General features: G+C 38.1%; 3 protein-coding genes and 1 pseudogene across 4 annotated transcripts; 2 read left to right on the forward strand and 2 right to left on the reverse strand.

Moving 5' to 3' along the window:
* Positions 1-76: 76 nt before the first annotated feature.
* Positions 77-3,702, reverse strand: LOC121996073 (pentatricopeptide repeat-containing protein At2g17140-like). 2 transcript variants are annotated; one of them, XM_042549888.1, is made up of 4 exons: positions 3,176-3,586; positions 1,056-3,090; positions 585-896; positions 77-339 (listed from the first exon to the last, which is right to left on the reverse strand). In XM_042549888.1, exons 2-3 carry the CDS (start codon positions 3,053-3,055, stop codon positions 815-817), a joined length of 2,082 nt encoding a protein of 693 aa, XP_042405822.1. In that variant the 5' UTR covers positions 3,056-3,090; positions 3,176-3,586; the 3' UTR covers positions 77-339; positions 585-814. The 2 variants fall into 2 exon arrangements, with proteins under 2 accessions (XP_042405822.1, XP_042405821.1); XM_042549887.1 differs by having other exon boundaries at positions 1,056-3,702.
* An 18-nt stretch (positions 3,703-3,720) lies between these two features.
* On the forward strand, positions 3,721-4,412 carry LOC121996077. Its single transcript, XM_042549890.1, has one exon. The coding sequence runs from the start codon at positions 3,789-3,791 to the stop codon at positions 4,203-4,205; it is 417 nt and encodes a 138-aa protein (XP_042405824.1). The 5' UTR covers positions 3,721-3,788; the 3' UTR covers positions 4,206-4,412.
* A 450-nt stretch (positions 4,413-4,862) lies between these two features.
* On the forward strand, positions 4,863-10,866 carry LOC121996075 (ataxin-3 homolog). The gene is made up of 2 exons (XM_042549889.1): positions 4,863-6,190; positions 10,036-10,866. Exons 1-2 carry the CDS (start codon positions 5,936-5,938, stop codon positions 10,696-10,698), a joined length of 918 nt encoding a protein of 305 aa, XP_042405823.1. The 5' UTR covers positions 4,863-5,935; the 3' UTR covers positions 10,699-10,866.
* A 1,484-nt stretch (positions 10,867-12,350) lies between these two features.
* Positions 12,351-13,648, reverse strand: LOC121996076 (annotated as a pseudogene).
* Positions 13,649-15,015: the final 1,367 nt, after the last annotated feature.

Consider the following 15,015-nt stretch of genomic DNA (forward strand, 5'->3'; position numbering starts at 1 on the left):
AAACCTCTCTAAAGTATCTTAACAACTCGACTTTGATTTTGGTTAAGTCTACACGTATAGATTCAAGATGTTGTAATTCAAACATAAAGAATCCTTCAATTCTTGATAATTGAGACTTACAAAAGGAAATAACAAGTATGATTGACCTTCTAATATGAGCTCCTAGGTTATAAACTTCAACACAGGTAGGATACTTACATGCAATTACATCCTTTCCAAATTACATAAAAATAAGTTTCAGGTTTTGAATACCTCTATAAGCTTGATGATACCCTTTTGAGCGCACAACTTTATGCTCAGACCCACATGCCCGTCATCTTTCGCTTGATTCAAGTCAACCTGCACATCAAAACTCATGAGAGACTAAAAGGTGTTGGCACAATAAATAGATCAGTCACTAAGCAAAAGCCATGGCAGCAGTATGGTAATTGACAATTTCTCTATTATTAGTGTTAATTGTATCACACAAAACTAGCATTTTTATAATCAAAATCATTATCTTGAAGAGTGCATCGTCAACTAGAATTGAGCAATGCATCCCCGCATCACTACATGCTCTATCTTAGCGGATGACGAAAACATACCTGAATGAGATTGTAAGATTAGATTAGTCACAACTGATCCATTATGTGACAAAACATCTCGAGGTCAAGGTAAGCAGTTTGAAGCTTGATTTGGATGGCTTCGATGAAAACTGATCAGTCCAAGTCAGAGAGAATCAAATATGAAAATGGGGCGGCCAACTTTTCATATTGATAAAACAATTGAAATGGATTGGCGCTTTCCCACTCATCCATGAATCAATATCCTGCATTCATGGGGTTGTGATACTTCCTTGACCCCAGCCCTTTTGGACTCTCTTTAAAACTTTCAATGCTATTCCACTTCCATCATCTCTGCACATACAGGATTGATTAAGAAAACCTCATAACAATTTCATTAAAACCATCATATATGAAGTAGAACTAAGAAACCCAAATATGCAATATGTTTCATCAACTATGACACTTGAATTTCCTTGCAATGAAAAGTAATAGATAAAACAGTCTACTTACTTGTGTAGAAGATTGTGCCATTCATTTTTAGAGGAAACATCTTTCTTTTGTTTTTGGATTATCAAATTTGATTCCCCCAACATATGACCGGTTAAAGAAACCTTAGATCCATCATGATGAGCAGCTGCCATGTCCATCATCTTCTCGGAAAGCTTATCAGTCTCATGTTTCTTTCCCCTGTTCTCCATTGCATCAATTACCGGCATAAATGCTGCAGGGTCCAATAGATGACCTTTAGCAATCATAGCATTGAGTAAGTTGTGCCCATCATCTATCTTGTCTTCCTTGCAAAGGCCCTCGATAAGATTCTTGTACTGGAAATACCTCAAAGGAAACCCCTTGTTTAGAGCTATTTGAAGTATTTCCTTGGCTTCTAACACCTTTCCATATAAGCAGTACTCGTTGCACATTACGCTATAGAGAATTTCTGTTTCTCCACATGCAATTAAAGCTTCATTAAACATATCCCGTGCTGAATTAAAATCAGAAATCTTGCAAAAGCCCTTAATCAATAGACTGAAAGAAGCTACATTAGGAACAATGGAATTTTGAAGCATCTCCTGTAAAAGTGAGGCAGCTTTACGCACCATTTCACTATCACAAAGGGCATGAATCATGTTGTTATAAGTTATAACATCCTTCTGAATTCCTTGTTGTTGCATTTCATTTATCAAAACATGTATTTCATTTAGCTTGCCTTTTCTATCCAAAGCCCAAATCAACAAGTTGTAAGTTTTTGTGCTTAGCGGACACCCTTTCTTCTCCATGTCCGTTATAACCTTAAAAGCCGATGACACTTTTCCTTGCTTACAATAGGCATTTACAAAAGTGTCATAGATAAGAGCATTTGGAGCAACATTCTTCCCAAGCATTTCAATTACTAACTTCTTAGCTTCATCCAATCTTCCATCCTTACACAAGTGATTAATCAAAATTGAATATGTGATCCCATTAGGGCAACATTTATTGTGTCTACTAGTATCTATCAGACCAAGGAAAGCATTTCCAAGTTCACCCAAGGCTGCACTTCCATGCTGCCACATTCCATTAACAATCTTAACTGCTTTATCCAACTTACCACTTTCGCATAAACCATTAATGATGATATTGCAAGTTACAATATCTAGATTGTAAGATTTCTCAATCATTTTTTGTAATAATTTCTCTGCCTCTGAACTTCTGCCCTCTTTCCACAAACTTTTCAACAGTATATTACAACTAAAAAAGTTAGGAAAACATCCGCTGCTGGCCATTTCCTGAAGAATTCTGATAGCCCCTGATACATTTCTTTTTGTGCAGTACCAGTGCAGCAGGCTGGTGTAAGTGACTGTGTCTGGTGGCAATCCATTCTTTCTCATCAAACTCATCACTGATCTAGCACCAATGATCATCCCTTCTTTACAAAGTCCATCAATGATAATGTTATATGTGTATAAATTAGGTTCGACACCCTGTTCGACCATATATACCAACAGCTGTTGAGCCTCTAGAGGCCTTCTGCACTTCACCAACCCTGACAACCATATATTGTAACTCACTGTGCTTTTAAACAATCCCCTACCTTTCATCAAATCTACCAAGGACCTGGCTTTCTCCAACATGCCTGCCTTACAAAACCCATCCAATATTAGATTAAATGTAATTTGATTTGGCAAAGGCAAACCCAACTCTTGATCCTCCTGCATGTCCAGGAAAATCTGGTAAGCATCCAAAACCCTGCCTGCCTTGCAGAGAGCAGAAATCCTAGAATTAAAAGTGACTACATTAGGAAGAAGATCGTGTTTCCTCATGCACTCGACTAAATTCTCAGCTTTGCTGACTAAACCTTCCTTGCAAAGGCTAGATATTAGTGTATTATAGATCACTATGTTGGGCAAGCATCCCTGCCTCTCCATTACGTCGAGAAGCTCAAGTGCCGTGTCACAGAGCCCTAGTTTACAGTAACCACGTACCAGAATCCCGAAGGTGAATTCATTCGGGAGGCAATTCTTGGACGGCATTTTATCGAACAACTGGCGAGCTTCCACAAGGTGACCTGAATCACACAAAGAGGACATCAAGATGTTGAAAGTGTAAGTGTCGAGGGGGACGCGGGCAAGTAGCATGTCCCTGTAGATCACCTCGACGAGGTCAGGACGGCGGAGGTGGAGGGAGCAGTCTAGGAGAGTATTGTAGAGCCGGAGGGAGGGGGAGTGAGAGGGGAAGTGGGAGCGAAGGGATTGGAAATGAAGGAGGGCTTCCTCGATGAGGCAGGAAGCGGCAGTGGCGGAGACGATGGAGGATACGGCAGCATGGGCTGCGTCGGGAGGGCGGCGCGGGAGGAGAAGGAGACGGAGTTGGTGGAGCTCGGGGAGCATGCGGGAGGCAGCAAGGAGGCGGGAGAGGGAGGCAATGGTGGGGATGGAAGGGGTTGAGCTAGCAGGGGAGGAGAGAAGTTGCCGGAAGAGGCGCCATACGAGGGCCGGTCTGCCGGCGTTGAGGCGGAGGAGTTTGGCCGCAAGCGCGTCGTTCATCGCGGGGACGGACGCGGGCCGATTGATATGTAAACTTACAAAAAAACACCCTGTATTCTTATAATACAAAACCTGTATTACAAAAAAACCTCTGTATTCTTATAAAAAACAATAAGGACCTCCACCGCCTACCCACACAGGTCAGCCAAAGGTAAAGAACCCTAAAATGTAGAAAACCCACCCGGTCCCTTTCACCGCCTCCTTCTTCGTCCTGGAATTCATGTCGACCTACGCTTCCTCTGTTCCGAGCCACTTGGGTGCTTCCGATCCGCCGACATTGGCCGCGGACGACATGGGCGAGATCACGGCAGTAGAAGGAGAGGGGGAGGTGGAGGGGGAGGATGCAGAAGAAGAAGAGTGCGGCTTCTGCCTCTTCATGAAAGGCGGCGGCTGCAAAGAAACGTTCGTCGCGTGGGAGAAATGCGTGGAGGAAGCGGAGAAACTCGGGGAGGACGTTGTCGGGAAATGCTCTGAGGCCACCGCTCTTCTGAAGAAGTGCATGGAAGCCCACGCCGAATACTACGAGCCTATCCTCCGAGCTGAGGAGGCTATGCTCGACGCTGCTGCTTCTGATGCTGATGCCGCCGCCTCCGATCATCAGAATACCGAAGAACACGTCGAAGGGAAGAATTCTTGATTTTTCTTTAAACCTTCTTTATTTGCCTTCACTTCTTCAGATTTTCCATCTTCCACAATTTGGCACCGATCTCTTGGACGGATAACCAAGTTCACCTTAAAACTGTTTCATTCGAATTCTGAGAATGATTTAGCAAGGAGAGAGAGCCCTATTTGTGGAACTTGAAGCCAAATACCTTTCCCGAAATAAATTTTTTAACGTTATACTCTTCTTACTTTTAGCTTCTGCAATTTTTTCAACTGCAATATGTCCTTTGAGTGTTTCTACCTGCAGTTTATTGACCTACATGATGCTAATAACTGAAAAATGACTTCTATAATAACAATGTTTGCTCTTTTATTTCGTTTGCATGAAAAGATTTTCTTCTATGATATGCTGTGTAATATCATTGCTTTGGGACTGCTATCACTGCATTAATCTTGTTTCTGTTGTTACTTACTACTATTATTTTGCCACTGTGCCAACTATGTAGGATTTGGGAGGCCATTTTGACATGGATATCTGAATTTAGTGATGGATTATCTTTAAGTTTCTCTACTGTTGTCAATTGCTTATCTCCTTAAGTCGATTCAAATGGAATTTGTTTCAGAAACTAGTATAGCTATCTGCTGCACTCTATCGTTTTGCTACTTATATCATCATGTCTAGTATATCCTTTTGCAATCTGCTAAATTCCAAAGAATTGAAACTGAGTTGATCCACCGTGAAGCTTTTGTTCTGATGTGACAACCACTTTTGTTTAGTTGTTTTCTTATTAATTGTCTAGCCAAACCAAATTTACTTTCTTCGGTGATGTTGATCCATTCTCCCTATCAGAGTTTTGTTAATATAAGAATGCTAGTTGAAGATGCACTCTTTGGAGTTCTAATAATTAACAGGGGAGGATTAAACTTCTTAGTCTAATGGTCTGATCATATAGCCAGCCTTGGATCCTTTTAAACATTGTTTTTGAAATAATGACGTCTATTTAAGAGTTTTTATACATTAGTATATTTGTTAGCATTTTGTTTCTGATAATGTATGTGTTTTCATATTCTTATGTATCTACTTATCAATTACCATTTGTTTATTTGTGATTGTAAATTTATTTGGATTGATTAATCCTCGTACATAATTGTAAAAGTTTGCTACATATATCATAGCCATTACCATCAGAATGCACGATGAATTCATTACATCAAAATGGATTTTAGTTTAATAGAGTTGTTGATATATATGTATGATACACCTGCCGGTTTAGTTGCATTTTAGCTCCTGCAGTTCTTTGAACTGTAGTGTATCCTTTGGGTTGGGGTGCTTTCACGTAAGCTATTTAAATATCAAAAATCTAATTTGCTATTTTTAATAAATTAAAATTTAATAATTAAATTTTATATAAATTAAACAAAGTCGACTTATTGCTGTTTATTTTTTAAAAAAAAAATTTAATATTAAATAAAACTAAAAATAGTTTTTCCAAACTACTGAAAAGTAAAAAGCAGTGAATTTTTTCAGTAAATATTCCGTTCATTTTACAACCCTAATTGAGAGTAGTGTGGTGGTTCGGCGTGCGTTTGTAGCGATACATTTACTCGTCGCGGTGACAGGAGACGTTTCTTATTCCTATGGTGACGAATCTTGTGCCGCTCCAGCGACGCATCGGTCGATTTCCATCTTAGAGATCGGGCAGACAGACGACGATTGCTCTGATTTCGTTGCGGCTGTTTCTTTTCTCCCTGTTTTGTGAAGGGATGGCAGGCCTCAGCAATGGCGGGCTTCTCTACCATGAGATCCAGGAGTCGAAGCTTTGCGCCGTCCACTGCGTTAACACCGTTCTCCAAGGGCCCTTCTTCTCAGAGCTCGATCTCGCCGCCCTCGCGTCCGACCTCGACCAAAGGGAGCGCCAGATGATGCTCGAAGGAGCGAGCCTCGGCGGCGCTTCGTCTGGCGATTTCTACTCTGATGTCTCCCACAATGTATCGATGGGTGGGGATTTCAGCATCCAGGTTCCTATTCCTATTCAATTTGTTTTCTTCTTTGCTTTACTTTAATTCGTAAATAGAAATTAAGCAAGTTTTGATTTTGAAGAGCAACGGAGACTGAAAACCCGGGCGTTGTTGTCATGATTCGTTTTTCGCTCATGTTTTTGGTTATCCATGTTACCAATAAAATCTCATGTATTTTTTAAGGGAAAAAAAATTGGTTTGGCTGATTAGTTTATTTTCATTTGATGTTTCATTTTGGTTCCTGCACCATTTTTAAGGTTGAATCCATATTTCTGAACTTTGTGGACTGGAACTATTTTGAACTTAGCTGTTAACTGGGCATAATGGATAACAACAGTATGATTATCAGGTGGCATAAAAACGTTGCTTTCTAAAATTGTGGTAGCATTGGGGACTTATGGTTAATTGGAGTTCACAAGATTATGTTTCATTTCAAATTAAACATTTCAGAAAGCAGAAGGTCAAATTGCATTTGCATGGAATGCTGAAATTTTAATTTCCTTCTATGAACATTGATGATGGAGATGGACTCTTTGTTCCCTGTAGACATCTCTAATCTCTATAGTTTACTGACTCTTATGGGACTGGGTTGCATCCCACATGCACAATCCCTTCTTCCCTTTTCTCTATGTGGTGCTTGTATATTACATTCCTGATTATTTCTCCTGTTTTCTCCTTTTACTTTTCCTGCATAGCCATTTTCAATAAGCCAGGATAACATGAAGGAAAAGCAGGAGCTTAACAGTTAGTGAGACCCACATTTTTTCAAAACCTCCTTACCTGCTCTTCCTTTTTTTTCCCTACTCGTCTTCTTTGCCCTGTTACTTTTCTTTTTGTACAACATTAGTTTATATAAATGGAAATCTTACCTGATAAGATCTTGTGGGGTGCAGGATGAGAGATAATAAATAAACCTGAAGGCGTTTTTGTGAGTTCATCTTACAAGATTCTTAGTAATATAGCAACTAGTTATTTTAATTTCCATGTTTGGACCGTTTGGTTTTGTTTTATACTTTGTAATCTAAATTGTCAATGTAACTTAAATTAGAATCTTAGATAATGTAATCTATACGGGTTAACTTTGACTTTTAGGTGGGATGACAAATCAGATCGACACAATTACATTTTGCCTTTTCCTCAGCAGAAGCTATCTCATCTAGAATTATCATTGTCAAACTTCGATCCACCCATACTTATTAAAAGCGCTCACCTCGTTGCGCCTAGGCGAGCCTCTTGTGCCTTGTCGCCTTAAGCGTGCGCCTTGTGAGAGGCACCAGATGCCCTTAAGGCACTTGGTCTTAGAAAACCGATGAAGATTCAACCATACAAATCTGAAACATCCGGTGATGATAATGATATGATTAAGCAAGATGATGAAGATTTTGATGATTTAGATATTTGATTTTTTTAAAATTTGGATTATGTGTATAACGTATTTATTTACTAGTAAATTTTATATTAACATTATTGTTTAATATATTATCCACTGTAGTTTGGTTAGTGAAATATTGCAATAAAATAGATAAAAAGATAAGTATTTGGAGCCTCTTTCTGCTACTAACCTTTGCAAGACCTTTATTAATTGCCAAATGAATATTGCATAAGAAAGGTCTTCTTGGCTCTTGCAAAAAATTAGCCAATGTAATGTTCCTTAGCAGTCTTTCTGGATATCTTAGACGAGTAATCTGTCTGACCTTGTATAGGAATCTACCCAGAGGACTTAACCATCTATCATATTATTGTTCACAGAAATTCTTAATTTTGTGAAACTGTTTGTAGTCTGTCCATGCTAGTTCCAGTGGTATTCACATAATCACATTGATTTGGACAATATTACATTGTAAAACAGAAATAGTGATGATCATAAAAATATTAATTTACTTTTAAGATGACACAATGCTACAAGGAAATGATAATAGATTCCTTGTTTTGGTTGAAAATAGACTATTTCTTTGCTACCCATTAGCCAACAGAACGAACAATGCCATATTATAAAGATGTTGCTCTTTTACCATGTTGACATGACTTGTAAGTGATTTCGACCCTTGAGATTTTTCTGTGGCCTCATTTCCAATATATTCTAGTTATAGTGAAGATGATTTTCATCTTTTGTAGTTGTGTAGGATTCAAGATGAATGGGTTTATATTTATTTGGATCTGATTTTAACGAGGATCGAAAGTGGTGTGGTGATGCTGCATCTGAATCCTTAACAAAAATTAATACACAGTTATCCTTCACTTGCCATTGTGAATAAAAACCTGACTGAGATGGAGCACTGCTTAACATGCAGAATAAATATATGTCTGGTTGGTTGCTTTGGTGTAGTAATCCATTGACCAAAGAAGGTTCTTGCACTTGTATGCCGTTGCTCAATTATATTCTTTTGTAGTATGAAGATTACAATGATGACTAGTGGTAAAAAGTATTCAAAGGGAAACAAGGTGCAACAGGTTTGTGAAGGCTAGGCACTAAGCTGCAAGATGAAGCAAGCTGACTTTTGAAATCAGTCAAGTATGAATACGTGGAGGGAGAAGGGGAGCAGAGGAGGCTAGAAATGAACTATGCCATGAATTGTTGAACTCTAGCAAATTTATGACACTTTGTTCCTTTGCCAGGTCAAATATTTTCAATCATAATGGCTCAATCATATTTGTTAGGGCTAATAGTAGCTACGAATGACAACCTTGGATAATACTAGGGCCAAAGCTGAACTAGTCTCCATTAGTAAATCATTATTGCTCTATGAGCACCTACATTTATCCTAGGAAAGGTTTTGACTTTGCTAAGGACATATAAAAGGTTTTAAGATGAGATTCTTATGGTGACCATGACTCGAAGAAAGGCCAGTGAAATTCTCTGGTATTGACCTTGCATTGGCAACAAAATATGTTCTATCCCACTACACTTAAACCGTTCAATCTTCTACAGCAATGATGCCTGAACCTGAGATTTACATTCCTGAACGGAAGGTCAAGGCATAGAAGGACCATGACTTCATGTTCAACAATTACATTTCGAATAGGATTGACACTGACTTATACAATGCATATAGTCAAATCAAAGATGGCCAAGGCTTTTTGTAACTCATTTGACAATAAGTACAAATTAGAAGATGTCAACTTGAAGAAAAAGAAAATCATACTTGGTAAATTCCTAAAATTCAAAATGGTTAAGTCAAGCCCATGATGAGTCAGGTGCAAGGAATTCAAGTTATCTTGCATGGGATTCATGTGGAAGGGATGCAATGCAGTAAGTCATTTGCGATGGCCTCAATCATCAAGAAACTACCACCTATGTGGAAGGACATTACTAAGGAGGACAAAATCACTAATGCTTTCAGTGATATTGTATGAAGCCAGTATCACATATACCTCAAGCGAGTGGTGTATAAACACTGAAGCACTTGATACGTTTGCATGGATTAGGAAGTGCTCCACATATGCTGATATAGATGCAACCTCTACATGGAGAACTCTGTGACATCTTCTATAGTCACACTTGGAAAAGTGGTACACAATTTGTGCTTCAGGAAGGAAGGCATACTGATAGGCATACTTCATCTCCCAGATATTCAAAAGAATTATATCTTAGCTCACTGTTCATCAATGAATTCTGACTAGTCTTTGATTCTGATCATATATATGCCGTACATGCATCTACCTGATGCAAATGCTCTAAGAATAATAAGAGAGTGGTGAATGTGTGACTAGATGCAAAAATTATAAACAATGAATGATGTATTTAGTGTTGGTAGTTCACTTCATTTTTCACTGCGGTGAATCATTTTTTGCCTCGTGTCATATCTTTGTTTTTTTGGGGTCTGATTTTGGAATCCCCTTGACAGGTTTTGCAGAAGGCTCTTGAGATTTGGGATCTTGAAGTTATCCCTCTTAACTCCCCTGTAGCAGAGCAATCTCAGTTTGTGCCGGAGCTTGAGAATGCTTTTATATGTCACTTGCATGACCATTGGTTTTGTATTCGAAAAGTCAATGGGGAATGGTACAACTTCAATAGTCTTCTCCCAGCACCTGAGCATCTTTCTCAGTTCTACTTATCAGCTTACATAGATTCCCTGAAGGATTCCGGTTGGAGTATATTTTTGGTTAAGGGTAACTTCCCAAAGGAATGTCCAATCCTACCGGACAGCTCAACTGTCTTTGGCCAATGGCTCACTCCGGAAGATGCACACATTATAGCAAAGACATTCAATCAAAAGAAAATTTCCACTGGAGGATCAACATCTCTCGAATTGGGTAGTATAGCTGACGATGAAGAGGAAGATCTCAAAGCTGCGATTCAAGCTAGCCTTGTCGATTCTACTGGTTTGCAAACAATATCAGACACAGTTGAAGATGGCCGTACAACTCCACAATCTTCTAGTATTAGCTCTAAACCTGATGCGCCAAACCTCGTTGCCAATTTGACAGATGTTCACCCGCGAGATACTGAGACTGGTGAACCAAACAAAGATGTTCACAATGTAACTAAAGCTCCAGAAACTGAATGATGAGATGATGGAAACGGAGGTTGAAAATGTTTTCTACATCGTGGAAGTTTATTCCCATCCCACATGTTTGACACCTTAACATAGTTATCCTTGTGGCTTCCAAATACATTCCACCATAAACTATTCTTTGTTTTGAGGAGGTTTGTTTGACATATTTTATGTTCCTTATATTCAAGTGTTCCTAGCGATGCTTGAGATGCTTCATTCAAGTAATCCTGTTGCTTAAGCGGTGGTGTGTGATAACTTTAACAATAAAATAACTTTATGCTTTCGAAAGACACCTTGTATAGAAATAATTTCTTAATCTCCAAAAAAAAAAAAATTATTCCCGGATAGAATCATACAAAATGAAAGCATCAAAGATAAATACGCACTGCATTTAGTGGATTCTCAGACCACGATTCTCAACATGGGACATTCAAGGTGTGCTTTTTTAAAAGAGAAAGTGGAATGCAAATAAAGAGTTATGAATTAGTTGTCGTTTGAATTTGTATAGCTTCTTTATTTATAGTGCAATTTACACGACTTTAATTGACTCAATTTTTCTTGTAAATCATTTTAGAGCTCTAGCTATTTAGCAGAAAATACAATGAGCTTCTATCGAGAATATATATATATATATCAAATTTGTTGTAATTATCATCTAGAATTTAATTTATCTGTAACTTCTATCGAACAATGAGCTTCTAACCTCTAGATTACAATTACATTTAATTACATTAATCGGCCATAACTTAGAGCTAAAGGGAAGGGAGTATTTGGTTGATGGATTTAGGAATGAGGGAATGGAATGATAGTAAAAGATAGTGTTTAAATTGTGAATTTGGAAATGATTTCTAGATTTATAGGAATCAACCAAACCTATATAATTAGATGAGTTTCATTTCTATTCTCATTTTCATTTCTTCTTACTATCAAATTCATACCTATAGTCATTCTCGTCATTTAACCAAACATCATCTAAATCGATAATGGAGGATACACAATATACACATTAATGATGAAGTTTTCAAATGTCTGTAGCACCGAGAATTTTAATGATGTTATGAGATGATGACACATCGAACCATAGCAATGAAAATTTTCACCTCAAAAGTTGTCTGAGCAAATATTAATTAATGCAGATCAGGAAAAATATATACACTTTGACTGTATTTTATATATAAATATTTTAGCATGAGGACCCAAGATAATATTCATGCTTAGTCAAAAAAAAAAAAAAAAAAAAAAAAATATATATATATATATATATATATATATAAAAAGTAATTAATGCCATATTCATATCTCATTCTCTCTGATTGTGAACTATGACAGGTCAAGTGATACGATTCCATTAAGTACCGCACTCGGTTCCTTCCTGATTCATGCACTATATATATATATATATATAAAAAGTAATTAATGCCATATTCATATCTCATTCTCTCTGATTGTGAACTATGACAGGTCAAGTGATACGATTCCATTAAGTACCGCACTCGGTTCCTTCCTGATTCATGCACTCTTACCTATATATAGATAATAGATATATGCTCTTCCATCGAAAACGATAAATAAAAAAAAAACTAGTAATTAATTTCTTTAATCAGTCCCATCGGCATAATAAAATCAAATGAAGGTACAATGACAATTTGTAGCGAGCAGCTGGAGGATGCTGAAGAAGAAATAATTAAACAGAAATGCAATATGTAGATCGAGCACTAGACAGACATGGAGTAATAGTGCCCGGTCTCAAATTTGTAAAATCTAGCTAGCTCATGAAATTAAATAGTAGGAATAATAATATAATTAATTAAGCAATTACCTGCAGTAATAGCTAGTCTGAAGATTAATTAATGATATGATATAAATTTTAGGACGATGATGATCGATCGATGAAGGTCACACATATTAATTAATTATAGCAGCGTAGTGATCATGAGGAAGGTAGGTGTCGACGGTGATTAGGGTGGAAGCGGAGGAGGGTGGTGATGATCGGGAAGCGGCGGCGGAGGTTTCTTGCGTTTCTTCTTCTCGTAGCTGACGCCGCGGGCCTTGGACTGGAGGTCGCGGACCTCGCGGAGGTAGAGGCGGATGGCTCGGGCGGCGAAGGGGTTGTTCTCGGGGCGGCCGCCGTTTTCCTCGTAGGCGGCGCGGAGGCGGCCGACGAGGGCGTCGAGGCTGCCCCAGGCCTGGCGGAGCGGGCAGGGGCAGGGCGCCGGCGGGGAGGGGTGGCCGAAGAAGGGGCAGACCTGGACGTGCACCTTCGTCTTCCCGAACTGGTCCAGGTACCGCAGGAACTCCAGCACGTGCGCGCCGCTACACCGCGCGAGCGACAGCGGCGGCCGGTGGTTCCTCAGGTACTGCCCGAACGTGTTCCAGTCCCGCCGCTTCTGCGACTCGTACCTGCTCAGCGACGGCGACGAAGACGACGGAGACGACGAAGAAGAAGCTCCGGCCGCCGCAGCAGCCAGGGGTTCCTGATCGGAGGGAGGGCTCTCTGGGTTCGGTATCATATCCATCTCTTTCCTCCTCTTCTTCTTCTTCCTATTCAAACTAACTAAAAATTTACTTCCCTAAATTAACACAAAGCATTTGATTAATTCACTACGTAAATATTAAACAAATGGATAATTAAATAAGCATATATGTATAATACGTTACCTTGGTGGCTTGGGAGCGCAGATCTGCTGTCAGAAGGATTTTAGAAAGCTTAATTAGATCGCTTTTGTATATATCAAACTAGTTCAAATTTGTAGTGGACAGACAGAGCTAGAGCTAGAGCTAGAGCTAGAGCTGGAGCTAGAGCTAGCTAGCGAGGGAAATAAATGAGCTAGAGCTAGCGGGTGGAGGATTATTCCAACGATCCCACCGACTATGCCAGATCAGGGCGTTGTTTCCTGCAGGAGGAGGAGGAGGAGGAGATGATAATGAAGAAGTTGGAGAGATGGAGATGAAGCACAGCTTTTTGCGCAGAGGGAGAGGGACGATGGTCCATGGTTTTATAGTCCGGGGGGTGTACGAGCGAGGGAGCCAGAGAGAAGAGAAAAAAAGTGGGCGAAGCGACCACCCCAGCGCCAAGACAAGCTGGCAGTGGCATGCAAGGTGATGTGACAGCAGACAAAATAAAAATTTTCTTTCATTAATATTTTTTTTAATAAAAATCAAAAGAGTTTTTTATTATAGTTATATCCATATCACTTATCCTATCTAAACTTTTTATTTTAAATTTTAAATAAAATAACTAATTTTTTTTATATAACTACTCTATTCATTTTTTTAATTTAAATTTGATGAAAAATAAACCTTTATTTTAAAAATAAAATAATATATTTTTTAATCTCTCTCATTTCATCCGCTCATTCTTTTCAATCTTTCCTTTTCCATTCATTCTATAAATATAATAATAATAACTTAAAAAAAAAAGAAAATAATAAAAAAAATAAGGATAATGAAAATCTTAAGATAGTTGATGTAGTATTTAGTGAAAATTGATTGTCTAAATTTAATAAAATAAATTATTTATCCTAAATTTTAAATATAATAATAGAAAAATTGACATGGATAAAATATTTTTTCTTTAAAAAACCTATTCTTACCTTTAATGTTGTACAAATTTTTATACATAATTATATCAATGATGATTTTATAGCGGCTACAAACACTTCAATTCTAATTACCATTAATAATACTATATTTTAACAATTAGAAGTTATAATTGTTATAATAAATATCCTCTTTTCATAATAAATGAAAGGGAGGTCCTATGCCCCTAGGGCGTAACGCAGATGGTGAACATATGGTATCTCTGACGTAATGGACAGGGGTCAATTCTCAGAAACTGACGACCTAGGGTTTACCTTACCATGCGCCTATGACCTGTGTACCTGCATAAACCTTCCTCCATATCCATAGAGTCGGCACTAGGGGGCCGCTAAAGTAACGAATCTACCTTTTTGAAAGGGAGGTCCTATTTTAATAAAAATGTCTTTTTACTTTTACCCTATTTTTTTAATTTGATAATAATTAACAATTTAAGGTGGAGCTTTTGTTTAATTTACACCCTCATAATTAAATTTATCAGTATTTAGAATGGCCATCAAGACTAGAAAAATATCAGATCGCACACTTTAACTCTAGGGTGTTGGCTTGTTACTCGCTAGAAATGACTGATCTCTTATCGTGTATTTTTACCACATGTACTTATATCAATAGTTTTGTCGATACAATCCTCATGACCTTTTTTATTATTATTATTATTTTAATAATTTAGATATCTAACTCTTACAATGCTCATGGTCTATATATATATATATATATATAGAGTTTTGATAC

This window comes from Zingiber officinale, chromosome 6A, assembly GCF_018446385.1.
Source record: "Zingiber officinale cultivar Zhangliang chromosome 6A, Zo_v1.1, whole genome shotgun sequence".
NCBI lineage: Eukaryota > Viridiplantae > Streptophyta > Magnoliopsida > Zingiberales > Zingiberaceae > Zingiber > Zingiber officinale.